Below are 26974 nucleotides of genomic sequence, written 5' to 3' on the forward strand. Positions count from 1 at the left end.
GTTTTTGTCTCGACTATTGATTCTAATCAAGGCTCTTCGCCAGTTCTCGCACCCTGTGCTTCATCATGTTTGCCATTGTGTACCATTGTTGATTGTATATTGTTTGTTTGCCATAGTTCTGTCGTTCGCTCACCATTTTCATACGATCCGATAGCAGCATCATCGTCACCACCGGATGCCAGGGAAGATATTTTGCAACAATCTGACCCTGAATGACGTCGACCAACTGCATTATTGAAGTCTAGAATTCTGAGGTTGAGTGGCCATATTCAGCTTCAGACTGACCACCAGCGTCCACCGCAATCGCACTTTGAACGACAACAGCACAACCATTTCGAAAGGGCAATATGGTAAGCCAGTCCAGTGTGGCGACCCCGGGGTGCCCACGGATGCAAGAAGCAGCGATTGACCAATTTAGGGTTGCGGCTCCTCTAGAGAAGCACGTTCGGATCCCCACGATGCTCTGCCGCCAGCAACACAGACCTCACGCTCGAGGGATGTCACAGGCATAACCTCACAAACAGCGATCAACGCTCCCCTATCGACCACTACCTCACGCCACCAGCATAATATACGCGGAGCATCGGCCTCGAACATCTCCACCCCACGAACCTCCACGACTGGCCATCATCGGCAACGGCAGGAGTCGTTAGCGGAGCACTACAACGTTCCTCTCACAGCGTCAAAACCGTGGACGAGTACAGACCGGACATGGACACGATCTCAGCTCCGCCGTGAAAGAGAAGACTTCTTTGAGACGCGGGTAACAGGGCGCCCTGAGATATGGGCCGCATTGAAAGAGGTCTGCGAACTCATACGGCAGGGTGACCTAGTTGATGCGCAGGGAATACTCGATGCTGCGGATATCACACTGCCTACCGGCCGTCTCGAACAGGGCGCATACGACGAAAGAGGAACGCTATACAAGCTGCCCGAGACCATCGTCTCTAATCCACAGAATGTGGTAGATGACGACGGAGAGACCATGATAGGGGACGACGCGCTGAGCAAGAACATCGAGGCTGGCGGCCTAGCGTTGCCAGCCCAGCCGCCGCCGGCGAGCGAAGAAAAGGTCGATAAGGGCAAAGATGCAATCGAGAAAGACGCTATGAAAGTCCGCTGCAGGCTGAGTGATCGTGGTGGTCCTGATACGATCGTCCTTGTTGGGCAAAAGCAGCCCGTTAGCCTTCTGGTTCGGAGGGTACGTTCGGAGGCCACGATCGCGTCCTCGGCTCGGGTGAGGATCGTCTATTTCGGTAAGATCCTCGACGAAGCTCAGTCGCTTGAGGACCAGGGCTGGCAGCAGGGTCATGTTGTGCAGGCTCTTGTGAGCAATTTTGCGCCCTGAAGAGGCTCCTGGAAGAGTCAGCAGAGCAATTATTCCTTATGACCGTAAGTACGAGGGTGCTTGCGCAAGTCATTCTCAAAGGAGTACCATACACATGTCCAGCTCGAAGAATAATGCCTACGATGGCAGGTCTTAGCACTCCATTCTGGGCGTCTGGACTCTCACAAGGTGTGTGATATATCGATCTCGCGTGATGCCTACAGTCCAATTGGCGAGGTGGCAACAGGGCTTCTCGGGAGCGAGCAGCGAATTGGCGCAAGCCTGGGACAGGCATCAAGGGACTAAGCCTGCGGCACGAAGGCATGCACGGCGAGTTGCTGGTATGAGATCGCCAAATTTGACCTGGCATCTAGTGAGTATGATGCGAGCTATGCCACGCGATGCCCAGCACGCTGACGACGATCTGTTGCCGGTCGGACATGTGGCAGGGTCCTGGTGAAGAAGGTCTGTCAGAGGCCTAGGCGTGGAATGGTGGCGCGGAAGCTGTTGGTTTCCCTCCTTCACCGTTGTACAAACATTTTCCATCTATGCTGTGAGGTGCGTGAGGCGAGGGCTGTGTCTAAGGTTTTGATGGAGTAGGTAATGTTCCTATTGACTGTTTAGCGCGTGGAAGCAGTGTTTCACTTGGGCGAGAAAAAGCGATGCCTTTCCAATGTTCAAGAATCTTTTCACTTCGAATACCAGCACTGAACTTTCATTATGCCTAGCCTCTTCACAGCAGACTATTGCTTTCCTCACCAGGAAACACAAGCTACCTCGATTGCCTCACATAGCCTTCCTAAGGCACTTTCACCACTAACACACAACCAGAGATCGAAAATAGCTATTACCCGCAAGCAAGCGCCGCAGTTGCAATGGTAGGCACCATACCGGTTCACACTGAAAGTGAGGCCGTCGTTGCTGCTGTAATCGGAAAGCTGCCAAACATCCTGGACGTCGAAGACCTTGGGAAAGCTGATCTTGAGAATTACGACCTCAATGATGAAGCTCTTTCTCTCCGCGATATTCTTGCTACCCTGATTCTCTATGATGAAGGCCCAAAGGCTTTCAAAGACTTTGTTGTCGACGATTCCTACAAATACAACTCAGATTGGCGGAGTGGTGTACTTGGAGACAGCCTCGTACAAAGAGTGGGTCTCGAGCGAGCAGGAAACGTCACCACAGTGAGCTCAACCTCGAATGACCCGTCATATGGGTCAGTGCCGATCATGCCAACTAACACTGCCCTAGGTCACAATCTACCACAGAAAGTTGACATCAAGTGGCAGCTACGCAGGCGATGGTCTAGACGATGAGCTCTCCACTAAAGTCACTCTATGTAGATGCGAGATCATCAAGAAAGTCGAGTACCGCGGTGAAGAGGAGAATCTTGACCTGGAAGGAATGAACACTTGTTGCGCCCTGGTACAACATATGAAGAGACACTTGCTACAAGTCATCATTGCACTGAAGAACGGCCTTCTAAACACCTCGCCATCTGCCATCCTGGACGGGAGCGCAAAAGGACTCGTTATTCGACCACCCTGGGTTCGTGGCATGCGGTCGCAGTCCACTCGCAACAAAGCATGACTGGTGTGGATGCGTGCCGCCACATATGCCACGGGGAAACAGCGTCACAGCGCTCAACTGTTGCGTCTAACATTTGGCTTGCGGGCAGTCACGATGCAAGCAAGTTCAGATCTCATGTCGAGACACACCAGGCAAGAACGATCGCAACGAAGGGGATGCGGATTCGAGGCAGCAGGAACACCCAACAAGACTAATTCGACATTCACGCTCTTGACGATGTCCTTGGGGCGTGGCTCGACAGGCCAGAGACTACAAGACAAAATGCCGTAAAAGCCATGAATATGAATTTTGCACACCACTTTTACGATCCTCACTTTTTCGCGCGTAAGACTGCCCGCTTTCATCGACAGAACATTCGGTTGCAGCTCGCGATACAGCAGCACAGTCACTCACCGGTAACAGTTCCACATATCAATTCTCGCCTGCCATCTCTGCACGCCACACAATTTCCTCACCCTCCAGGTTGACCCACCAATGATGCAGACTAAGAACAAAGCATGTTATTTGCTCGTCAACCCATCACGACCTGTTCCTACCATAGACAAGCAGCTTCCATTCCAGCTCATGCACCAAACCTCAACGTCCCACTTGAGCGCAGCGAACATTTCACACAATGTCCTTGAGCTCCATTATGACCACTTCTCAACATCACTCTTTTACCTGGTATAGCGCACCTTCCACTGATGGTGAGGCTCGTCGTGGTTCCTTCCGCTACCGATGACATCTGACTCTGGCATGGAAGGTTCCCTTGCGTGCTGAGAGGCGTCCCTTCCTACGGCCGTCTTTTGCACTTGCGTTTGATCTCTCACTATGACGACCGTTGTGGTAGACCTGCAGGTTCTTTTCCAACGCAACGTGTTTCTGACTTCTGCTTACACAGTCGTTCCGGTGACATTTTTTCTTCGTATAAGTTTGTCTAACAATCTACTGTCGCTTCAGCTAACAGCCCAAACTCTTTGCTCCAGGACGAAGAAGCACTGTCCACGATTGATCAGGCCGAAGCTGAAAGATTCGTAAGGTGTTTCGAGTCGTACGATCTGTTATGGAAAGACTGTCTCTGGGCCACCCGGACATGAAGATGTTCTCTATTTCGACAACATGATTCAGCCTGGGTGGCTACGACGACCAGCACTATCTGCATTGACGTCCGACACTCTGCTTTGTATACTCAACAGCCTTTGCCTCCTATGACGCTCTGAACGACTCCTGCCTAGGATTATGTGGCAAGATCCTTGTACAATGAGAGCAAGAAGCTAATGTCTTTGGCAGGAAGTCGACCCCAAATCATGTTACTACCCGAAGATGAAAGCACGGCGGTATCAGTCATGAAAGAGATGCTCGTAGCAGGACCACACTTTGAAATAACCTTTCAATAGTCAATGCGTGGGAGAAGCTGGGAACACAGTTCTACCTGTCGACAGACGAACCATCGCAATCGCGACGGCTACTGAATGCACAATCACAAACAGGTATCAGCAGCCCTCCAGCATAACCTTCACTCTGTCTGGAACAAAGGCTTCAGCCTGCTAGGCAATCGTTGCTCTATGTTTGCTGCTTGCTTTGATTCCTTGCTAAACAATCGCTGTCTCTACAGGTCCTATATCTCTGCTTCTAAGGACTCTTCACACTCCTTACTCTTGGATATCACATCCAATCTGCCTGACACTTCACATCTGAAATATGTCTGCACAGACGGGTATCACCACTCCATCGATATCTGCCAACCTTCAAGCTACAGACGCAGTCGCTGAACCTTGGTACGAAAAGACCAAACGAAGTAAGTTCATATTTGCTCCTACCTTGTCTTCACGGCGAAAATCTCCATATTTCCAGCATTACCCACTCATCGTCCTCTCGGATGGAAACTGACACCCTAAATAGTGCTTGCCCTCGAAATCAAAGGTATAATCGACGCACACAAGCTCGACGACGCAACCTCCAAGACATACCAAACCACCCACTAATCCGGTACCGCCTTCTACAACTGCCTCCACTATCTCCTCCAAGCCAAGGCTGAAAGCCGAAAGAGTTACCCAGCTAAGCTTGACTTCTCGCCTTTGGATGTCGATGCTATCTACCATCAGTCGAAGGCGGCATGGGTGAGAGGGATGAGGCTCGAGATCACCCTGTCTGATTTCCAGAAATTCATTGTGATGGCAATGATGGAGTATTTATGGGGTGACAAGAAGATGCCGGGGCAGGAGGTGAGTTTGTGGGTTGCAATGCTTGGGAGATTGGTTACTGATAGCAATTAATAGGCTGCTGATGTTCGAGCGAGCGATCCGAACATCGCAGGCACGTATCAAGGAGACGCTGATGGAGGGAACACTGGGACCGCGTCGTGGGGCAACGATGCTGGGACAGGTGGTGGCGATACTGGTGGTGCCTGGTAGATTTGGTGCAAGCAAGAGTACTGCAAGGGAAACGGTATCGCTGTCGTGCGGTAACAGGGTTATGAGATGCGTTGTTTCATGCCGTGTCGGAAGCAGCAGTATGTTCATGTGTGATGGCGGTGTTTTGACATACACTTGTAGGGATTGTGCGTGTGTTGGATGGATTCAGGAGCACTCCACATGCCACCTGGCACCAGGCGGTAGCTCATGCCAAGGCTAGCGTGAGGACGATGAAAAGTGAGGAGAAGCACGTGAGCAGTCGAATAGCTGGACAGGAACGACCTTGTTCATGAATCATGAGACATAAATTCAATCCAATCAAAATCGTGCATACACAATCTTTTGGTGATCTTGCAACCACAATCGGTCCACAACAGCCTGAGGTGGATACACCAAAGCCAGAGTTCAACGTATAGCCACTCCGACCCATGGCTAGATGCCCACTGCACCTCAAACAACCTTCGGATCCGCCTGCGCATTCTCCTTCGGATCCGCATGCACCTTCTCATTCGTCAGCTGCACCGCCAAATTATCCGTCATATTATGCGTCGTATCCTTGATGATAAACGCACACAACACCGCCAGCCCACTAAACGCCATAGCCGCATAATAGATATGGCTGAAGCCCTGCGCCCAACTCCACTTGATCGTTTCGCTGCCCACCGCGAGCGCATCGGGACTGACGCCTGGTAGTTGGCCCGCTAGATCCTCCCTTGCGCCTAGGAGCAGCGCGATGAATTTGGGCAGGGTGGTGGTGGGAACACCGAGGGGGAGAACTGCTTTCGCGATACGTGGTCCTGCGTCGGCGGCGATAGTGTTTTGTAGGATGGATGAGTAGATCGTTATCGCGACTGAGCCGCCGATGCCACGGATAGAGCCCAGGACTAGTGTTGCTAGGCCCAGGTTCTTGTCTTCGCAGGAGAGTTGGACGCCCACGATTAGGACTGTGAGGGACATGCCCATGCCGAACATAGCTAGGAACCCCATCGCCAGCGCAAGCTCGTAGTCATTTGGCGTGAATGTGCTGAACACCGCATCAGAGACCAATTTGATCGCATTAGCATAAAACAGCATATGCGGCACACGGAGGAACTTGTGTTTGCCGACTAGGATACCACCTAGGAACCCGCCGATTGCACCGCCTGTGCCGCCGGGTATGGCACTCACGCCGATTTTGATGGGATCGCGGAAGAACATGCCCTGGCATTGTTGGGTCCAGAAGGCCATGGCGGTGTACAGGGACATGCCGCCTATGAAGGTTACGACCATCATTAGGGTGAATGTGCGGGTTTTGCCGATGAAGAGCTCGTGGGCGAAGAAGGGGTGTTTTGCGAACTTCCATTCCCAGATGACGAGGGCTATTAGGGAGACGATGCCGATTGTTAGGGGGGCGACGTTGCCGGCGGAGCCCCTGGGTTGTGTTAGTGGGTTTGTGATGATGGGTTGTAGTCTTGGGGTGGGTTGCGGGACGCCGACGTAGGCATGAGAGTCGAGTCGGGACGCATCGTGCAATGACGGTGGCTCGGACACGAGATCTGTAAGGGGTGGGATTATTCGGAAAGACTTACCACTCGAACTGGGTGCCGCCGAAGGCGAAACCCATTAGGGTTAGGACTATACCGATTGCCATCAGTGTCACACCGATCCAGTCGAGCTGGAAGAAGCGTGCGGTTTTGGTGATGTTGCCTGGGAGAGGGCGTGGTTCCTAGGCAGGTTAGTGTGTACACGGCTTTGGGTAGGGCGATGTAGACATGAACTTACGGGGTGGTACCAGAACCAGATTGTGACTATTGTGGTGAGGTTTAGGCAGACTCCGACAAGGAAGTTGATGCGGAAGGTTAGGCCACCGTGGCTGACCATTGCGTTTCCAATGAGACCGCCGAAGATGGCCCAGGGGAAGGTGACGACGTCTAGGACTGCTTGGGCGACACCACGTTGTCTGTTGGGGACGATTTCGGCGATGGCGGCAAGGCTGGGGATAGTCAGTAGGATGACTTGTGACGGGCATATACTGGAGTGAGCACAAGAGAGATGAGGGTCGAGACTTACGCTAGCTGTTGGCTGCCGGCTCCGACACCTTTGAATACCATGCCTGCGATGACCATTTGGACATTCTGAGCGGCGAGTGCAATGATTGTGCCGATCAAGGAAATCACAGTGCCTCCGATGAAGAACCATTTTCGACCAAAGATATCTGACAGTCCTCCGGATATCGGATACATGACAGACACTGAGATCGAATAGGAGCTCAGAATCCAGTTGTAGAACGTGGTCGGTCCTGTCATACATCAGCTAGACGTTGAGGAAGTGGATTGGTTCTCCTTACCAAGTTCCGCATCAATATGCTTGACAATCGCTGCTGTACACGCGTTCTGCTGAAACGCGGTGGTGTATGAGACGCATAGGGCAATGCAGGCCAGCCATTTTGCCTTTGTCATGCGGATCTCCTTGTGGACGTCGACGACTTCCAGGGCTTCGACATGGCTGGTTTGAGCTTCTTTGACGTCGATGTCGGTCTTGTCGACGTGGCTGGCCTCGCTGCTGGAGTCTCCAGAGTTTCGCTTCTCTGTACCGTGAGCCATATTGCACGATCGTTTCACACCGATCCCAGGTTAGGGCAGCGAGTGTATAGTATCCGTACGAACTTATGGGAGTTGTCAGGAAGATGGTTAGAACAACGAGCCAACACAGACTTCTGGCTTCTATTTACTCCTGCAGATTAGCGATATAGACCCACTTCCCCACGTCGTCTGTTGATGACTGGGGTAATGCGGCTTCGCGGCTACCGTATGGAGATGTGCAGAAATCCGGAACGTGCTGCAGTAGAGCAAGCCAAGCCATCTCGGGAGTACCATAACTAGCTGGGCCCGACCAATCGGTACGCTTTGCATATTAGGCTTTATGTGTTGGAAACCAGGTTTGGTGCCTCAGATTTGTGTAGTCAGTCACTAGTAGGAGAGTTTAGAAGCTTCGAGGCTTGGCTGGCGGTCAATGACCTGCGTTCTGGCCTATCAATGTGAGAGTGCGGCTTGCGCCCGAGGTCGAAGACCTTAGAGTGCCTCGTGCACAGACGATGTCTGTAAAGGTGCCACAGCAGAAGCTGTAATCAGCTAGACGCATCTTTATGCATTCTACTTTCGATGCGCAACCTCGACCAATTAGACATCATCACAGCGATGAGGTACCGAGGCGGTTGAGCATGCATGAGAGAAGTCGCATCAGCCCGTCCCAGTAGGTGGAAATCAGCGATATCTGGTTGGTTGCCATACTGTTCTTCCGAAGGAGTGCAAGACGCTTGAGAAGGTAAAGGGAGGAAACCTTGTTGACACTGCATCGCCAAGCCAGAGTAGCGAGCGTCCCCCTCTTTGCTAATATCTTGGCCTCCAACTAGGCAGGTTGTATCTAGCCTTGCTAGCCACAATACCCGCCCCTTAGCGGAACTGATACCCCGTGGGGGAAAAGTCCTGTATGATCTGACCTGGACTCAGTGGCAATTACTTGTGTGCCCAATAAGCTTGATGCAAATCCATGGGCAGCCGCGGTCTAAGCACAAGAACTCCAAACGGCACAAGGTAGTATCGCTGAGGACGTGTTAGTAGACGCCAGAGCTAAGAAAATGTAGACACGAATGGCATATGTCGGATGTACACCTATATCCGACGCGGATATACAGATTTGAACGGAAAATGAATTCGGTCGTGATGGTGGGTGTCCACATATGCCGCTGAAATCCGCGAAATGTGTCTCATGGCACTGAACTTGCACGAAGGCTCCAGCCGTATTCCTGTCAAGAATGCCGTTGCGCGTAGGAGTAGTAGGTAGCTATGAGAGAGGAGATATTGTGATCATCAAAGCAACGTGTCCACGCTCGCGCATTTATGTAGTGTCGAGAGCGAACCAGACTTGCAGAAGTGGGGTAAGGCATTAATTAGCACTAGTCCTAGATAAGAGTAGACCATCTGAGAATCCTCCTTTTGAGACGTTCAGCCACGAAGTATGTACCATAATTCATGTAAGGCAGAAAAGCAAGACATCTTCAAATCTATGCATTCGTAACTAGAACGTGCTTGCGACAGTATCTCCCCTAACCGCTATAGCTCAGAAGTCCCTTCAGGCCACACAAGAATAGCCCTGACTTCAATACTCTCCCTAGGATACGAGTCCTCATACTCCGGGTCAATAAATGCCGAATGTGGGCATGCTCTGACATTGCCTTGGTTATCCCATTGCTTGAAGACCAATACCTCGTCTGGTTGCATCGCGTGTTTGTAGTACCACTTGTGCACTGTTGGGTTGGGTTTAATGCCCATCGACTCTCTGATCTCATTGACCCATCTGTTTGCACGCACAACCAAGTCCTGGTGTGGGACTGTGCTCGCATCAGCGCAGCCGAAGGGGTGCTTGTAAACAGTCTTGATTGGACGCCATGCCTAGGAGAAGATTAGCTGTCATACGGATGGTGAGAAGAGTAAGACTTACGTTCACAATCATGCAGCGGCCGTGAAGGTAAGACTCGCACTCGTCGGGCATGTGCTTGTGGATGACGTTGCATCCTTGCCAGGATGACTGGTCGAGATGGGCGCCGAACACTGCTGGACCAGGTTTTGTGACCGTTGCGATGTCCTCTTTCTTGATGCTGTTTGCGCCATAAGAGCTGGTGCTGACACGAGAACCATGGTGTATGACTTTGACGATTGGAGCGCCGGTACTGGTGTGATGTTAGTCGGGTTTCATGGCAGCCTCAGCAGCAGCCGGGACCAGCACTTACAGTTCCTTCAGCCACGCTGCCATCTCAGGATAGTATTCGTTCTTGATCTTGTCGGTGTTTTTAATATCCTCATTGGTCTTCATGAACTTCGTGTCCTGCTTCGCAAGGCAGAAACCGTTCTTCTTGATAGTAAATTCTTGTTCGCGGCCAGTGAGATCTCCGACCGTGATGTCGACAGCCACCTTGGGTGGATTGGGGTAGTAGCTGGAAGTCTGAGTTAGCAAGTTACGTGCAGCACTTGCAAGATCGGTACATACACATCGCCTCCCTGCCACATGTCCTCTTTACCACCTTTCGGCGCGAGCTGCTTTGCGTATGCTTCTTCATCGGCATGCAGAATCTGTGTAGCCAGGTCCCGTCGTTCAGCTGGGGCTCCAGTCATTGTCGTTGTAGCCGCTGCGGGCACTGTCTCGGTCACTGTGGCCGACATGTTGGAGATGTGAGGTGATTCTTGTGCGAAGATGAGTACTGTTCTGGTGTCAATGGCACTGGGCTTGTCGTGTTGTTCTTGGATATAGTCTGGACACTTGCTCCTTCTATACCTGCGATGAGGAACAGTACACAAACATGTGAACCCAGACTCCGGAGTGCAAACCAGGTCGCTCGGGGCCGTACACGTGCCGTATCACCCCAGTGCCAAGACGAAGTATCCCGCAGATTTCCCCAGACTCTCGTCTACGCACTGTGCTTGTTTTCCTATATCCGACACTACCACCATTTCTATATCCGATACTACCATATTGGTTGCACTTTGCGTGACCAAATCTAGAACCGGCGGACTTCGAAACAGCCGATGTCCAACCACATGGCGTCCCGATGGCGATGCTGCATGCCCCACTACTTGAAAATGCGAGGAACTGAAGGACTAATTTCTGCCAAGGGTCTCGTCTTCCAGCTCGACACCTTAGATCTGCATCGCGAGAATATGAGAGCGCTAGGCCTTAGTCGCTCGCATTTCCAACTAGCGGGGCATGCAGCGCTCACGAGACCATCGAACGCGATGATCCCGCTACTAGTGCGATGAGAACCAACTGGCCATTTCTAGGCAAACGACCTCGGCAAGATGCCGATTATGTAAAGTGGCGATGGTGTTGTAACTTGGAAATAATGTCGAGTCTCCATTATCAAGAAAGTATCTGCGTGGAGATAACCGAGTTAGTCGTGCTGCTGGAGTGGTATCGTAGCTCGTTGTTTCTTTGCTACAGCCGGAAACGATTCAGCCAATATCCCACACGGCTCAGTCGCCTCACCGAGACCTTTGGTTGAGCAGACGGATTACTTGCCGTGATGTATACCACTCGTCGAATGCACTTGTACTTCGACTGCTCCTCAATAATGGCTTCCTCCGCTCCAGGAACACGAAGCCGTGGTTTGCTGTATAGAGTCTCGTCCTTACAACATGAGCACCATGTAATAAGGTTGGAACACAGGTACAGCAGGTCCAGTCCTGGCTTGGTCGCATAACTTGCTGCTTGCCAGCTGGACCTATGTTCTGTGTTTTCGGCACGCATCACTTCTGGACAGTGACAATGGCGGGTTGTGTCCAAAGGTCGACAAACACCGTCCTAGCAGACGTTTCATATGCACCTCAATGACCAACGCAGGATGTTCTTCACGAATTCCTCAAGACTAGATTTAGTCTTCGTTCCAACTGACCGGCATCTCAACGCCAAATCTCTTGCACACAAGCCTTGTTAGCTGCCAACTAACTACAGATCGTGTAGCAACACCAAACATTCCCATCCGAGCTGCTTCTTCAGCGGGATCTTTCGGCTTTGCTGGTGGTCTTGTAAGCAGGTCTTCAGTCTCTAGATCTCCTTGACCCACTGCACCCTCTTCTTGCGTGCCTACGGTTGGTTTTGACGTCGCAGCTGCGGATGTGAACCTACTCGCCAGGAAGCCGGTGGCGGGTTTGAACAGGTCAGCTGTGGCCGTGAACTCGGCAAGCTCAGTTAGATGGTCTTGGTCGCTATATCTATGCTGCGGCGCACGGAGTGGTGACACGCGTTGTGCGACTGGTTGTGGATCAGAGCTATATCGTAGGAAATCTTTGTACCGTCCTTGTTTGGCAAGGTCGTCAGCGTATGGTGGAGTCTTGTCTTTGCGTAGACGAGTCAGAGCTGTCAGGGCCGTTGCCGGATCGACGAAGGGTATTGCCAGACCTGGCAGCTGTGAAACATCCGAGGATGTTGTTATGGAGTGAGGAGCTGGGCGCTCATCCAGTGCTGGTGGCAGATTTTGGTTTCCTGTTACTGTAGCTAGACGATCACGAGCTGTGGTGGATAGATAGTCAAAGACGGATTTGCCTGGAAGAGATTGCTCTCCTAGAGCTGCGCGACGGGAGTCTGCTGTCAGTTGGGCGTTAGTTCCGGTTATCGTAGGCAATGAAGTTTGCGCAGCACGGGTGCCTTCTCGAACGAGCTGGGCAGGCTGCCAGCCCTCTGGCACTTCTGGAGGCTTGTATTTGCCATCTTCCAGGCTCATTGCGCCGAAGCTGTCGAGTTCGTCCGCAAGCACAAAGCCAGTGAGAGGTAACTTGCCATCGTGGCATTTGCGCAAGGAGGTAAGGACTGAAGGTAGCTGTCTCGATTTCGAGATGAAGACTGGCTTTGTCCTCAACAAGGGATTCGCGTTTGTGCTGCTTGCTTTGCTCTTCTTCTCTTTCTTCTTGTCACCACCCATGATGCGGCTGTAGGACATCTTAGGACCAATCTCGTAAGGATCTTCCTCGTCGGAGCCCGTGTCGTTGAGAGAGCCGACACCAATGCCAGTTCTGATCGGCTGCTTCGCTTTGTTCTTGGGACGTGCCATGAAGCTCAGTCCTGGCCTGCTGTCGTCTTCTTCGGAGCCTCTAGTGATGGACTCTGGCTGGGCGGCATTTGTTCGTGCTGATAGACTGCCATCTTCACTGCCGAAGCCTAAGCCTCGCATGTCGTTCTTCTGGGAGAAGCCGAGCATTGGGGAATCTTCTGGAGGGAATTCGCGAGTCTCGGATTTCTCATCCTTAGGATCGACTCTGCGGCGGGTTCGTGGACCGATGCCTTGACCTTTCTTCCAGCCCATTTTGTTTAACAGCTTCTCGCCCATGGTATCTTCTGTAGGCTTGAACAGGTCGTCCAGGACATCCCGGGCACTGGGATCATCTGCTGTGCCGAAGCCAGCAAAGCCATCTGTTGCCGAGATCTGTCGGGTCTCTTCTTGCTCCTTCAGGTCCTCCTCGTCCATGAAATCCTCAGCCTTTTGCTGTCGCGCATTCTGCACATCCTTGGCGCGGTTCGCCCGTGAGGATACGAAGGTTGAAGGAGTCCAGCCTTCTTTTGAGCCTACACTGTTGAAGTATCTGCACTCACCTTTTAGTCATGTTGTTCATTGTGTAGTATCACCGCCTGCTCACCCGGCACTGAAACCACCTGTGAATGCGCCATGTAGGCGTTTTCGACCACGGTCATCTGTGACTTCTTGTTTCCAGACCGGCACATATGACCCATCGTCACGAGCATTGTCGTCAAGCGGCGGCAGAGGGGTCCCGTAGAAAACGAAGGGGGCTTCTTGCTTGCGCAAGTCGGCTTCGTATTCACGACGAGACCGCTTCTGCGCCATGGCTAGAGGCAAGCAATATCTTACAGTATGAAGATATGTACCCTGTTCAATGCGCTCGCCGCACTATTCACGTGCGACAGTTACGGCACAGTAAGGCAGCAATGAGCACATGCACATCAAAAGCCGTGAACAACTTGATGAGGTTGGTGACCAAACTTCAGAATTTCGGCAAGACGGTCAAAGGCTTAGCTGCGGGAGCAAGAGCCCCTAGATTGGCTAGCCTAACGGGTCCCCACTGGAGAGCAATTGAAGCTTACCAGGATCCTTTTTCGGCTCGAAATTTGTTTATCCAAGTTTCAAGCTTCCAACATCTATTATCTTACTATCTGCCATGAACCTTGGGTGGCCACCGTGTGTATGTGTCTCTGCGTAGGTCATCGGATTGGTATGAGTCCTCTGGAAGCCTTGAAAATGCTGTTGAGTCAGGCTTGGAAGTCGGCGAGTGGCATTGTGTCACCTGTAAATAAGCAGCCAATAATCATCAGAGCGCTGGCGTCAGTCGGCCAACAGCTCACTGGCATCGCAATCGGAGTCTGTGTAGCCCACTACCAGCCACCAGGCTCGCCAGGTCGCCTAAACTTTAATCACGGTCAAGTTGGAAATTCATCTTCTCTGCTAGTATTGCCTGAACAGAATGTACGTGTCGCAGTAGCGTTTCGGTGATCCTATCTTTGTTCTGTATCGCGTCCGGTCGCAGACTCGCAGGACCGAGGAGAGGCAAGTCAGATCAGGAGCTGCTGTCTGCTGCCTAGACTACTCGTACCTTTATCAGCGCACACCGAATGACCGCATTCCTCCTGATCCCGACTCTCAGGCTGCCCGACGAGCTCCACTAGTGATTATCAAATACGATTGTTACGGCCATATTGCACGACCTGCATTGAGCTCAGCACGCATACAAAGAGGTTGCAGTAGTAAGCGACAATATGTCTACTGCCGCATCAGCATCTCCAGCGCTGAATAGAAGTCATTCATCGGCCACTCGAAATCCTCCCTCAGCATATGCTCACACCCCTCCTCAGCAGCCTTCCCGGACACAATCAACTAGACACAGACCGACTGGCTCGACTCACAATCGATCGAGCTCAAGATCACACGAGCAGGATGCCGCATCTGTGCAATCAGGACAGTCCAACCTAAACAATGTCGCCCGACAAGATTACGAGAGGGTCAACCTTGCTAGGTCTAGTTCGCAGAGAAGGAGTTCGCGCGATGGTCGATCAGCCTATGAAGAGGAGACTTCCAGACACACAAGGACATCATCTAGACCAAATTCGAGGCGGAACAGTCAAGACTTCACCGTAGCTCCAAGGAGTGCTACCAATGGCGCATCTGCCCCTCCACAGCCGCCTGCTGCTCCAGTCCCAGCGCCCATGGCACATCCCAATTACGCTCAGATGGGTCGTCGAAGAACCTCCATCACCACCCAGACCGGAACATGGCAACTAGGCAAGACTATTGGTCAAGGAAGCATGGGCAAGGTCAAAGTTGCTAGAAATGCCGAAACAGGAGAGACAGTCGCTATCAAGATCATCCCCAGACAGAGCACTGACGAGAACGGTAACCCAAAGGACGAGAGATCGGACAGATCGAAAGAGATCAGAACAGCCAGAGAGGCAGCTATGGCTACACTGCTGGATCACCCATATATCTGCGGCATGAGGGACGTGCAAAGAACAAACTACCACTGGTACATGCTCTTCGAGTACGTCGATGGGGGCCAGATGCTTGACTACATTATTGCCCATGGCCGCCTGAAAGAGAAACAAGCCAGGAAATTTGGTCGTCAGATCGCCAGTGCCCTCGACTACTGCCATCGCAACAGCATTGTGCATCGCGACCTGAAGATCGAGAACATTCTGATCAGCAAGAGCGGCGACATCAAGATTATTGATTTTGGTCTGAGCAACCTGTACTCTCCGCGATCACTGCTGAAAACTTTCTGCGGCAGTCTTTATTTTGCTGCTCCAGAGCTGCTCAATGCCAGGCAATATACTGGTCCAGAAGTTGATGTGTGGAGTTTTGGTATTGTTCTGTACGTCTTGGTTTGTGGTAAAGTGCCTTTCGACGACCAGAGCATGCCACAGCTGCATGCCAAGATAAAGCGTGGCCATGTTGACTACCCACAGTGGCTCTCGGCTGGTAAGTTTCAAAGTCTTCCTGTTCTCTGCCAGATCTTGTAGCTAACGTGTCGCAGAATGTCGTAGCATCATCTCGAGAATGCTTGTCGTTGATGTCAAGGAACGAGCAACATTGCAGGAAATCATGTGCCATCCATGGATGACCAAGGGCTTTAATGGACCTCCCGAGAATTTCGTGCATCATCGAGAACCACTTCAGCTCCCACTCGATCCTGCAGTCATCAACAAGATGCAAGGTTTCGACTTTGGCCCAGCAAACTACATCGAAGAACAAATTACCAGGATTGTTGAGTCTGAAGACTACCAGAGCGCCGCTCGACGTTCGGTAAGAGACGATTCAAGATATGGTGGAGACGGCGGAGACCGTAAGCGAGGCATGTTTGAGTTCTACAAGAGACGCAACTCGACAAGTCGAGAAGGGCTGACAGCACCCTCCACAGAGGCCATCCGAGGCTATGATCCACTCAATGCATACTCGCCACTCATTTCCGTATATCTGCTCGCAAAGGAGAAGATAGAGCGAGAACGAGTAGAGGCAAATCCTGGAGCACTATCACTGGGCACACCTTCTGACGCTCCAGCGCTTAAGGCGCCTGGACTGCCGTCTCCTGAAGCGGCCCATACCAACACTTTCTCTCCAGAGCTGCCAGGAGAGTCAGCAACAGGTGGTAGAGCGCGTGCTAGATCGCGAACCCAAGGCGAAGACGACGTTACTACTGGGATGAAGCATGTCACCATAAACGAGAAGCCGGTACAACCACAGCCTGTTGCATCGCCACGTCTCGAACCACCGCCCTCAGAAGGTCAGCCCCGCAAAGAAGGTACAGCGATGGGTCTGTTGAGGCGCTTTAGCACGCGCCGCACCAAAGACCGCGATGCTGATCGACCACCTCCACCGTCCTTCAACATACAACCACCGCAAGAATCTGCGACCACTACTCCTCGCAAGTCATTCTCGGTCCGCCGCTCTCGACGGCGTGAGCAGTCTCCACCTACGATACACACCGGGGGGAGTCAAGGACAACACGAGGGTCTGCTCGGCACAGGAGCGTCAAAAGGCAGAAGTCTGCTCAGCCGGTCGACAAGTGTCAACTCGGGTGATTATCGTCCCAGGAAGTTCATGAGTCGAGGCACATCAGACGCAGCAGCCTCACCACGCTTAGCACCTGAGCCACCTGCTACGAGTGGTTCAGAGCATTCAAGTATCAATGCACAAAAAGCAAACACAGTTGAAGTGGGAGAGAAGCCTATTACAGGAGCACCGCCCGCCATGCCTCGTACTCCGACAGCGTCACGGGCCAAATCACTTGGCCATGCACGGCACGAGAGCGTTCAAGCACGGCGACAACGTCGGGAGGAGGCCAGAAGCTATAGGCACGATAATGTGCCCGAGGAAACAGACGCCGAACTACAAGAAGATGCTACCGAAGCGAATGCGGTGCCAGACACACCGAGCGCAGATATCTCGAAACCAGCGGGGCTGAAAGGACTGTTCTCCTCGTCGACCACAAGCAGCAAGCCCGCTCAATTTATACGGCACGATCTCATACGCGTGCTTAAGCAGCTCGGAGTGGAATACACCGAAGTCCGTGGAGGTTTCAGCTGTCGCCATGCACCGAGCATCAACCTTGATGATGTCCGAGAAGGAGCCATGATGGAAGACGAGAAGAGCGGCAAAATCTCGTCTGGTCACCAACGCCGTATATCGTTCGGTGCCTTCCGCCGAGGCGATCGAGACGATATTCGAGAAGAAAAGATGCACCGACAGCGATCTCAACGCCGACAGCCAGACCAAAGCTTCATCACGAACTCTGAGGGATCAGACGAATACGTGCACAATTCCACGCGAGGCGAAAATGCACGTGATATGGCGGCGACGACGACTCGAGTGCAAGAAGATACCGGTGAGCGACTGGTGTTGAGGTTTGAGATCGCGATTGTCAAGATCCCGCTGTTCAACCTGCACGGTATACAGTTCAAGAAGGTCCAAGGAGGGATGAACCAGTACCGGTCGATGACATCCACGATTCTTAACTCACTGCGATTGTGATGTATGCCTGTCATGACAGCTGATGTGTCACTTGGTCTAGGAAGAAAGAGAGCATGAGCATATAGATAGTCTTATAATGAGCGTTGGGAGCAGGGCAGGCTGGAAGGCTAACTGTGTATTGGATTAGTGACAGCGTTGGTATCGCAGCATTCTGAGCGTTCCATTCCGAAATATGTAGCGATTCACGATGAGAACGACGGAATAAGTGTTTCAGCGTTTACTTGGCTTGAACGAGCAACTTGAAAGGTGAGACTTCGTAGCACCTGCATCCTTAAGCAGTAAACGGATCCACCAGATTGAGCGGGAGCCGACGGGGGAGCAGCTGGCGTCTCCATCTTCTGATTCGTTACTGGACGATCGGGCAGGAAGCGCACCCGACCTTCATCTCCTCAACTCGCTCGCTGCGCTGCAGAATAATCTTGTGTCAACCTCACATGGTAGATATTGACATTACCACCTTCTTGCAGCAGGTGAAAGCACGTACTGGTGTGCTCCTGCCTATTTGTTCTTTTCCTCCCGGGTGCAAGTCTTGACTGATTTTGCCTACCTGTATTCCAAAGTTGTACCCTATTTGTCTATTGGCTACGGCCGCCTCACTTAGGCCTTGTCACCCCGTCCTCATATCTTCACATCTGCTCGTCCTTGCACTGGCTGCATGAGGTGCTGCAGCTGAGAAGTCCACTACTTAACTCGACCTTCTCGAACTGCGAACACCCCAATTCCTGCTGCAGCCTCCACCTCTGCGCCCGGTACTGGTAGACTGGGGACCATCTCCACCAGATACTTCACACTACGCAATCCCGCACGGGAGGTCTTGTGCGACCTCAACGACCACCATCACGTAGATGATGGCATCTGCTGCAAGTCTTGCTCCGTCTATTAACAACTCAACGAGCAATACTCCAGCTCCCGGATCCAGTCAGAAAGATGGCACAAATCGGCCAGTAAAGCAGAATACAGGAGCAAAGATGACCCAGAAAGGTCGCAAAGAGAGTCCCTCAGACTCAAACAGGTAAGAGCATTCTCCTGTCGCATATCACTCAAGCTCCCACGTATCCGATGAACAATACTTTCTGTCACTGCGCGGGATAAGTGAAATTGCAAGAATACGTCAAGCTGACCCTCAACTACTAGGCAAGCTACTGCGCCCAAAGCCTGGTCGGGCGCGAACCCAATCACTCAACGTGCGACTACTCCCAACCAATCGAAGGGCAATACTTCACAGAGCAAGAGCACACCTACCTCGAAGATGACCTCCTCGAGAGACCAGACTTTGTCCGACAAGCACAACTATGATAGGCTGCGATTTCTCTTTGGAGGCTCTGTGGTATGTCCTACTGCCTCTGCTTCTGACCTTGAAGCTTAATACTGACGACACCAGGGTCTACAAGTTGTGTTGACGACCAACAGCGGTGACAAATTTGAGGGCGTATTCGCAGGCTTCTCAGGCGCTACCAATGCCTCCAAGATTGCTTTGAAGATGACCAAGAAAGTCCCTCACACTCCCATCACACAGCCAAATGGCATCAGCTCGTGGGAAGCGGCCTTTGCTGGCTCGAGTCCTGACCATGCTATGACATTTGATCTGAAAGACATGGCTGATATGACTATTCCTGAATACAGTCTTCCTGAGCTTTCACGCCAGACAAATGGTATGGCCTTAAGTCTGTTCCTCAGACACCACACTAATAAAACGCAGGCGCCTCAACTTCTTTTCAGACAGATGCCGACATATCTGGCAACGCGAATCGAGGCGAACGCCTTCTTCAGAAATGGGTCCCTGAAGCCAATGACTCGACCGATTTCTCCCTCGAGTCTGGTAGTGCTACAGGCTGGGATCAGTTCGCTACCCATCAGAAGATGACTGGCGGACACAGCACCTACACTGAAGAGACCTACACCACCACCATCGACCGATCTGCCCCTGATTACAAGAAAAGAGAGGCTGAAGCCGCTCGCATTGCAAGAGAAATTGAATCGCAGCAATCTACAAATGCCCACGTCAGGGAAGAACGCGGCCATGCTGTGGAAAACGATCCTGGCGACGAAGAAGACAAGTACAGCGGTGTGCGACGCGACCAGCAGAACTTCATCCCTCTGCCCACCGGAAATGCCAACAGATATATGCCACCAGCAATGAGAGCTCCCACTAGCCAAGCCACAGCTTCGGGTGCGCCAATCGATCCAGCGATCATCTCTTCTCAACTTGCTCGTCCGGTCGTCCCTCCATCGAGGTCATCGAACCAAGCTGCTCCAGCTACTGCAGCCACCACCGCGACTGCCCCTCAGACCAGAGCTATATCCATGATGCAGTCTAAGAACGATGAGCCGGCTCCCATCGAGAAACACCTCGACCTCTCGAAACTGACTGCTAATGGCACAGTCCCAAAATCACTCCTGTCCAAGCAGGGCTCTTCCCTCTCGCCCTCACGCCAGCCTGACCCTGAAGCTCCTTCACAAGGTGTTGAAAACAAGGTTCTCGACCAATTTAGACAATTCGCGAACGCAGAACGTGCCCGACTAGCCGAGAAGAAGCGCGTGCAGGCAAGTCAAGATCGCACCGCCAAGATTAACGATCTTGTACGGTTTTCGAAGACATTCAAGCTCAAAACACCCATTCCGAACGATCTTGTTGGCATACTGGCTAAGGACCCGAAGAAGCAGGAGACTATCATGGATAAGGCACAGAAAGACTCCGAAGGTTTGAAAACCCAGCCCTCTACAGCCGCCAACTTGGCATCTTCATCCACCGGAATGCCTCCTGTACCTAAGTTCGACAAGTCACAGATACCTCCACCAATCCCTGAACGAAACACTTTCAACTCAAGCCGTGCATCATATGCCAAGGGCTCCCTTGGTCGTGGTGCTAGACCACTCGGCCAGCAGCTGCCATTTACCCAGTCAGGTGTGCCTCTTGCCCCACGCGGGTCCAAAAATGGGGCAATTCCCACACCAATTCCGTTGCCTGACATTAGAAGCAATCAGACCACGGCTGCGACCTCCGGAGTTTCCAGCCCTCGAGGTATTGACACGCCAACGTCAGCTGTGTCCACGAAGTTCAATGTTCGAGCTTTGGAGTTCCGACCAACGGCACCATCTTTCAATCCATCCAATGCGTCTGTCTCGGCAGCTAGTCCCTCGCCGATCGCCAGAACTGCATCTATAGCACGGTCTGCTAGCCCTTCATCTTTCTTCGGCCAGAAAAGACCTAAAGGATCGTCCGAAAGACTTGACGTGACCAAGAGCTTCAACCCTATCTCGCGCATGAAAGAGGAAGTCAAGACCGAAATGGAAAAGAAGGCCGAGGGACCTGCTCGAGACTTCAAGGCTAATGGAGGTATTCCGAACGCCTACCACACCCAGCCTATCTGGGTTGTGGCTGAAGACAACCAGGAAAAGGCTTGGGACGATGTTTTCAACAAACCTGCCGTTTCAGCTTCGCCTGCAATCAATCGAACAGGCTTCCATCAAGCAGTACCCTTTCATGGTCAGATGCAACACATGGCAGGTGCACCTCACATGGCACCAAATGTCACACCTCAACATGTCCATCATGGTGGACCTCAATTCCAACCACAGATAGAGGGTATGCACGGCTCATCGGCTCCGTTTGCTTCTCCTAACATGACGCCACGACACACGTATGCGTCGCCCATGGGCCACCCTGCGCAAGTAGCATACGGTCATCAATCATACTTCGGCGGCGCTCAAGGGCAGATGGCCATGCGGCCTCAGTACACCAACGCAGCAATGATGCATAACCAACATGGCGGCCACATGATTGCACCAATGATGGCTCAACAGCAATCGAGTGGCCCATACATGGGCCTGCAGAACCAAGCACACCCGATGTACTCTCCCGGCCCCGCTCATGTCTTTCCTCAACAACAGAACGGCTACCCAAGCCCAGGGCGGATGCAAGCGCCGATGATGATGCAGCAGCATTCACAGCAGGGTTACACCGGAAATCCTCCAATGATGTACTCAGGAAACCACCCTGCCATGTACGGACAGCAACCACAGATGGGTAGGGGCTACGGTGGTCAGACGCCGTACGGGAGCAGCCCACATCAGCCACATCAGATGAACCAGCGTGCGATGAGCTCTGGTTATATGAAGGGTGGTATGCCGCAGATGGGTGGCAATATGAACGTGAATGGAGGACCACCAGCGAATGCGCCACAGCAGCCGGCTGCGTATGGTCAGATGGGGTTGGCCGAGGAGGGCAAATGAGCAATGTCAGGCGTAGGGGGCCTCATTACTGCTTGTTTCCTGATCAACACCCACCATCGGTTGTCCCTTTGGACAAAGGCTCATTTATGGCGGAATGAGTGCGAAATATCTACTACCAGCTTTGAGGCCGTTCGGACCTGGAGTACGCCGTCGTTGCCTCACTGGTGGATGGATCAAATGCTGGACGTTGGTTCGCCAGCATGACCCAAAATGCCGCTGAAGCACTATCATGCTCCGCGACAAGCCCTTCTTGATTGAAGAAGCTACCATGGTCCAGTTGCTACCAACAATAGAGGAAGGAGACGAGAAGTCAGGGAACAGCTCTGCTCGCACAGAGGAATTGTGAGGCAGGGCAGGCGGAAGCGCAATTTTAGCTGCAGTGGCGAACATGCAGTGTCGGAGAAAGGTACCGCGTGGCTACAGGACAGATCAGATCGGAGACGCAGATGCAAGGTACAGAGGGTCGCAGAAGTGGCGAGGCAGGTACAGTCAGCACGAGTAGTAAGGAGCTTCAGGTAGTGAGTAGGCAGAGAAGTTGTTTTTCAGGTGTGTGACCTTGGTTTCGAGTCGTCCTTGCTCACCGCTCTTGACCGCTCTTCCATCAGGTCTCTTGGTGCGGTCGTAGCTGCCTTAGCTGCAACTCTGACGGAGCTTTGGAAGTGGCAGGAAGCTGTGGCGCTTTTCGCACGCACACATTCTCCGTATAGTGCTTGCAGAACATTGATCACCAAGGATGAGTATTTCGGAAAATTTACACTACGGGCACTGCAATCTTTTTGATACAAGCCCGAGTCCCAGGAGACTGGATTGCAGACGCCTATCGTGCGGACACGAGATGCCGCTGATTGCGCTTGCCGGCTATTCGCGCACTAAACTAAATATCGACACAGGCGTCCCTGCCTGGCGCAGAACTAAAGTTAGCCGGTTGCTGCCACGTCGCAAGCTACCATTCCTTTTCATCATCGTCCCTTGCAAGAAGACGCCTTTTTACCACGAAAGACCATGTCGGGTGTCGCTTCCTTGAACGGGAGCTTTCTAGCTCTGATGCACATCATGCAGTGCGCTATCGCGCTTAGGGTAAGACCAAGGTGCTAGAATAGCACAACAAGAAAGATGCGTTGGCACTTGCAACACCATCACGTTGTCCATCGCAGTCTCCGACCTATACTTCCTGCCCATTGTGGGTATTCTTCCTTCATACTGCCACGGCATTATGCACCATCGCTCATTCTGCAGCTTGTTAGCCTTCCAAGCTCTTCTTCGCTCGTCTGCTAACTAGGTCTGCTGCACAATCGGCACTTCTCTACCGCCAAACCGCCTAAAGACAGCCAGACCACGTTCACCGCATCCATTCAGCATTACACATACCACTGCCGGACCCCACCTCTTGCGCTCACTCTCTCCCGGCCTCCTGACGTACTCCTTCCTTGCTGATGGGAAGGCTGGTCTGCCGTGAAAGGAGCACCTTCAGAAATTCGAACCAGACCAACAACAAGAAAGCTACGCAACTGCTGCTGGTGAAGCTCTCAACACTCAAGCTCACGCTATAAGCGCACCTGACCGCTGCATGATGCATTCGGGCCTCTCCAGAGCCCCATCACAGCATCATTTCCTCCGACCGAGTTCGCGACCGCGGGTACTTGTCTTATTATCATTGGCTGTAGAAAGAAGGGTGCTGGACGAATAACAGGAAAAGGAAGGATCTTGCTTCACTTTTTAGGCTGTACCTGACTGTCCAATACCAAGTATGCAAGACTCTCCACCTATAGCACAGCTAAGCGCACGCAGCACAATTGACCATCTTGTTCAACGTCACTTTCTCTGTGGCATACAGCTTCTCTTGCTAACTCTTCTGTTGTTCAGCGACTTCCAGTCCCTTACGCTCATTTCTAGTTCATTGCGCATTGCGAACACATTCCTTCGTTTCCCAGATCCTGTTCGGTTCAACTTTCGCACATAGTACATACCTGCAGCAATTGCGAAGCCTTCTAAGCAGCCCGACTGTGAATATAATACAAAAGAAAAGCGCTATACCCGAAAGTACATACAAAGCCACGAACGAGAAAAGTACCACGCTGATTGAGGTGCACCATCCCGAGACATTCGACCATCTTGGACAAGCACTGGAATACAGCAGCGACGGCTACGTGAGACAACGTCAATCTTGTGAAGCGGCAACAATAATTAAGGCACGAGCGCATCCTTTGGAAACTTCTTGCGACGGATAGCGACATCAAACAAGACTTCGGCGAGGCTGACATCTAAACGCCGAGGTGGGGTTCGAGGCGTCAAACTGTAAGTCGACGCGTGCTTTCCCATTGTTTCACGACATACTGCAACGCTCAAGCATAATCTTCCACTTCATATTGCACGAATTTTGAGCATGGGTTTTGCATTTTCGTCTTGTCGTATTTCCATCATGTACAATGTTTCATTATGAAGTTGCCAAAGTCTCAGCTCACCTTCGCTCCCCAACATTTCTCAGCGCGTGGGAAGAAGCTTGGCAACAACCAAATCTCCCCCTCAATGAGCCATGGGCGAATATTTGCCAGATGTCAATGACACAAGGCGGAGAATGATGTTTTCGATGGAACTGACGTATTTGTCAAAACAGTGGCTGCCAACAGAGGATCCTCCACTTTACGGCTTTTGGATGGCATCATCCGAGGTTGACCAGAAATTCCTCGGTCACTTCGCGAAGACAACATCTATCGATAACGGATATTTGTCAAGGTACGATCTGCCAACTCCTTCGGCCGTGTCGCAAAGCTCATATTTGGTTACAGCTTCCTTTTCCGGGTACTAGGCCTGTCAGTAATTCTTGCCGAGAAGCTGTTGAAGGCGCGCAAAGCGAAACAATTAGATCCAATCCGAAATCCAAAGGACAAGCAATTCATCCACCATATATTATGGCTCGCGCGAGAGGGGCTGGTGATGGTGGAACAGTATGTTCTGCCTATGGTCGGCAATTATGTCGAGCTGAAAGTGCTGGCGTACAAACTCCGAGCGAGCTTTTACCACATCTTTGTACTCTTTCACAATGATCCACCTGTCAATAACCGCATTAATCGAACACGGTCCGGATCGGGAGGCGCATACTCACTCTACCCGGATCCACTCACACCACGAACACGATCTTCATCCTCAAGAGACTCCCAGCTCAACCGGCGACAACGCTCTCCGGCAGTTAGTCTCGGTGGGCCAGTTGGCGGCTCAACAACACGAGCACCACCTGGTCTGCCACTTCCAGGGCAGCTAACGCAACACATGAACGGTACAGCGGCCTTCATCCTTCCACTCGAAGACTATACACCGCGAGCGACCAACGCATTCGCAGCCGCCAACTCCCTCGCCGAATCACTCCTCCCAGGCTCCCATCCTGTACGCCTCTCAGTAAAAGTCGAATACGTAGCCTACCTCTACGACTGCCTCGGCGAACGCGAACAATCGAGACGAACAGCGCGCCTCGCGATCCGAGGCGTCTACGAAGCGAAAGAAGGAATGGATGATGAGAGCTTCGAGGATGCAGCGGAGATGGTGGGGATGCTTGGCCGGATGATGAGGAGGGGTCTCACGCCTCAGACCTCGGCGCAGGCGCAGCAGGCTCTCACGGCTGGTGTTGCTGCTGCGAGTCCGCCGCCGAAGAGGCAGGTGCCGCCTGTGCCGGTGACGAGTGGGGCGGGCAGGCATGGGAAGAGCGCGAGTGCGAATCAAAGCCAGAGTCCTGGTAGGAGTCCGAAGAGGAGTCCGGGGAGGGCAAAGCGGCATCATGGGAAGAGTGGCAGCCAGAGTCAGAGTCAGCCGGCTAATACGACGACGACGCAGCCGACGACGTGGGTGTAGCATGCTCATGGTTTGCGGGGGTCGCTGGATTTAAGGGCGGATGGTGTATATTGATCGGTTAATCGGGGGATTGCTTCACAGCATGGCGTTATGATGGTGATGGCATGGCATAAAATGTCATCCTCGAAAAGACCAAGGTTCGTCTGTATCTGGCGTGCAGGAGGTAACTGCATATTTTTTCAATAGGTCTGCTATGATCTTTGTACATATGGGTCAAGACCCTATCTCTGGCTCGGAAAAGCGACGCAGCAGAGAAGGTTGCAAGAGCTGGCATTGCTGTAATATATACCTAATCACCGAGAAGATACATGAGTCGAAGCAAGGGGTGCGCACTCTATACGTTCAGCCAATGACGGTTCAGGATGTATCCTATTGGTTGAGTCGAAAGTGCTGTGACCTTCCTTCCATCTGCGAATAACACCACACTGGGTCAGCTTGGGGTAAGCTACCGTGGCATCTGTTCGGAGGGAAGTCACGCTTCCGATCGCATTTCAGGTGTATCACTGTACTGTAGGTAGAGCCGATGATTGTCATTGTAGACCCTTTGCTGATTACAGCTCTTTACAGGGGACGATCGCGCTTCTCCGGGCATGAGCGGACATGTGCGTCGAATGTAGTCGTGAGTGGTACATCCATGATCTGACCAGCTTGTCGTTCCCATCGTGCGTGGCACCTGCAGAACCTCTAGTGATGAGGTACGAGCAGGTTGTCCCTTGGTATTTCAGCCTCCATCTGGCAAGTGTCGGGTAGCATAAATGGTGTGTGTGTGGTGTTGTTTTGAGAATGGAGGATGGGGATGTGATGTGCGCGAGGCGTGAATAAATATCAAGTGCCAGGAGAAGTGTGACAGCACACTGGGCCAACCTACCGTAGTAGCCTGTATCGTATCTACTTAATTATCAATCGGCAATCTGCTGGTACTACTGTATGTTCTATCGTCGATTCATCATTCACAGTTGTTACCGTGCTATATTAATTCGAACGCGATGCAGGGCAGTGGTTTTTGCCAGATGTGATGTCCTCAAGCGT

At 52.2% G+C, this 26974-nt stretch overlaps 8 protein-coding genes across 8 annotated transcripts; 5 read left to right on the plus strand and 3 right to left on the minus strand.

Annotated features, from left to right (window-relative positions):
• Positions 1-347: 347 nt before the first annotated feature.
• On the plus strand, positions 348-1348 carry PMZ80_010065 (uncharacterized protein; the record flags this gene model as incomplete). Its single annotated transcript, XM_064878458.1, has 2 exons — positions 348-350; positions 419-1348. The coding sequence occupies 2 exons, from the start codon at positions 348-350 to the stop codon at positions 1346-1348; spliced, it is 933 nt and encodes a 310-aa protein (XP_064726026.1).
• An 854-nt stretch (positions 1349-2202) lies between these two features.
• Positions 2203-2917, plus strand: PMZ80_010066 (uncharacterized protein; the record flags this gene model as incomplete). Its single annotated transcript, XM_064878459.1, has 2 exons — positions 2203-2511; positions 2579-2917. 2 exons carry the CDS (start codon positions 2203-2205, stop codon positions 2915-2917), a joined length of 648 nt encoding a protein of 215 aa, XP_064726027.1.
• Positions 2918-5760: 2843 nt separating this feature from the next.
• PMZ80_010067 (uncharacterized protein) lies at positions 5761-7892 on the minus strand (the record flags this gene model as incomplete). The annotated part of the gene is made up of 5 exons (XM_064878460.1): positions 5761-6721; positions 6879-7015; positions 7072-7282; positions 7360-7588; positions 7637-7892. The coding sequence occupies 5 exons, from the start codon at positions 7890-7892 to the stop codon at positions 5761-5763; spliced, it is 1794 nt and encodes a 597-aa protein (XP_064726028.1).
• Positions 7893-9401: 1509 nt separating this feature from the next.
• PMZ80_010068 (uncharacterized protein) lies at positions 9402-10508 on the minus strand (the record flags this gene model as incomplete). Its single annotated transcript, XM_064878461.1, has 4 exons — positions 9402-9740; positions 9790-10018; positions 10079-10282; positions 10336-10508. The coding sequence occupies 4 exons, from the start codon at positions 10506-10508 to the stop codon at positions 9402-9404; spliced, it is 945 nt and encodes a 314-aa protein (XP_064726029.1).
• A 1205-nt stretch (positions 10509-11713) lies between these two features.
• Positions 11714-13678, minus strand: PMZ80_010069 (uncharacterized protein; the record flags this gene model as incomplete). Its single annotated transcript, XM_064878462.1, has 2 exons — positions 11714-13418; positions 13473-13678. The coding sequence occupies 2 exons, from the start codon at positions 13676-13678 to the stop codon at positions 11714-11716; spliced, it is 1911 nt and encodes a 636-aa protein (XP_064726030.1).
• Positions 13679-14604: 926 nt separating this feature from the next.
• KIN2 (Serine/threonine-protein kinase) lies at positions 14605-17869 on the plus strand (the record flags this gene model as incomplete). Its single annotated transcript, XM_064878463.1, has 2 exons — positions 14605-15820; positions 15876-17869. The coding sequence occupies 2 exons, from the start codon at positions 14605-14607 to the stop codon at positions 17867-17869; spliced, it is 3210 nt and encodes a 1069-aa protein (XP_064726031.1).
• A 968-nt stretch (positions 17870-18837) lies between these two features.
• Positions 18838-22102, plus strand: PBP1 (poly(A)-binding protein binding protein; the record flags this gene model as incomplete). The annotated part of the gene is made up of 4 exons (XM_064878464.1): positions 18838-18881; positions 19004-19196; positions 19251-19521; positions 19569-22102. The coding sequence occupies 4 exons, from the start codon at positions 18838-18840 to the stop codon at positions 22100-22102; spliced, it is 3042 nt and encodes a 1013-aa protein (XP_064726032.1).
• Positions 22103-24635: 2533 nt separating this feature from the next.
• On the plus strand, positions 24636-25945 carry PMZ80_010072 (uncharacterized protein; the record flags this gene model as incomplete). Its single annotated transcript, XM_064878465.1, has 2 exons — positions 24636-24835; positions 24889-25945. The coding sequence occupies 2 exons, from the start codon at positions 24636-24638 to the stop codon at positions 25943-25945; spliced, it is 1257 nt and encodes a 418-aa protein (XP_064726033.1).
• Positions 25946-26974: the final 1029 nt, after the last annotated feature.

The sequence above is a fragment of the Knufia obscura genome (genome assembly GCF_036327395.1).
Source record: "Knufia obscura strain CCFEE 5817 isolate CBS 148926 chromosome Unknown scaffold_15, whole genome shotgun sequence".
NCBI lineage: Eukaryota > Fungi > Ascomycota > Eurotiomycetes > Chaetothyriales > Trichomeriaceae > Knufia > Knufia obscura.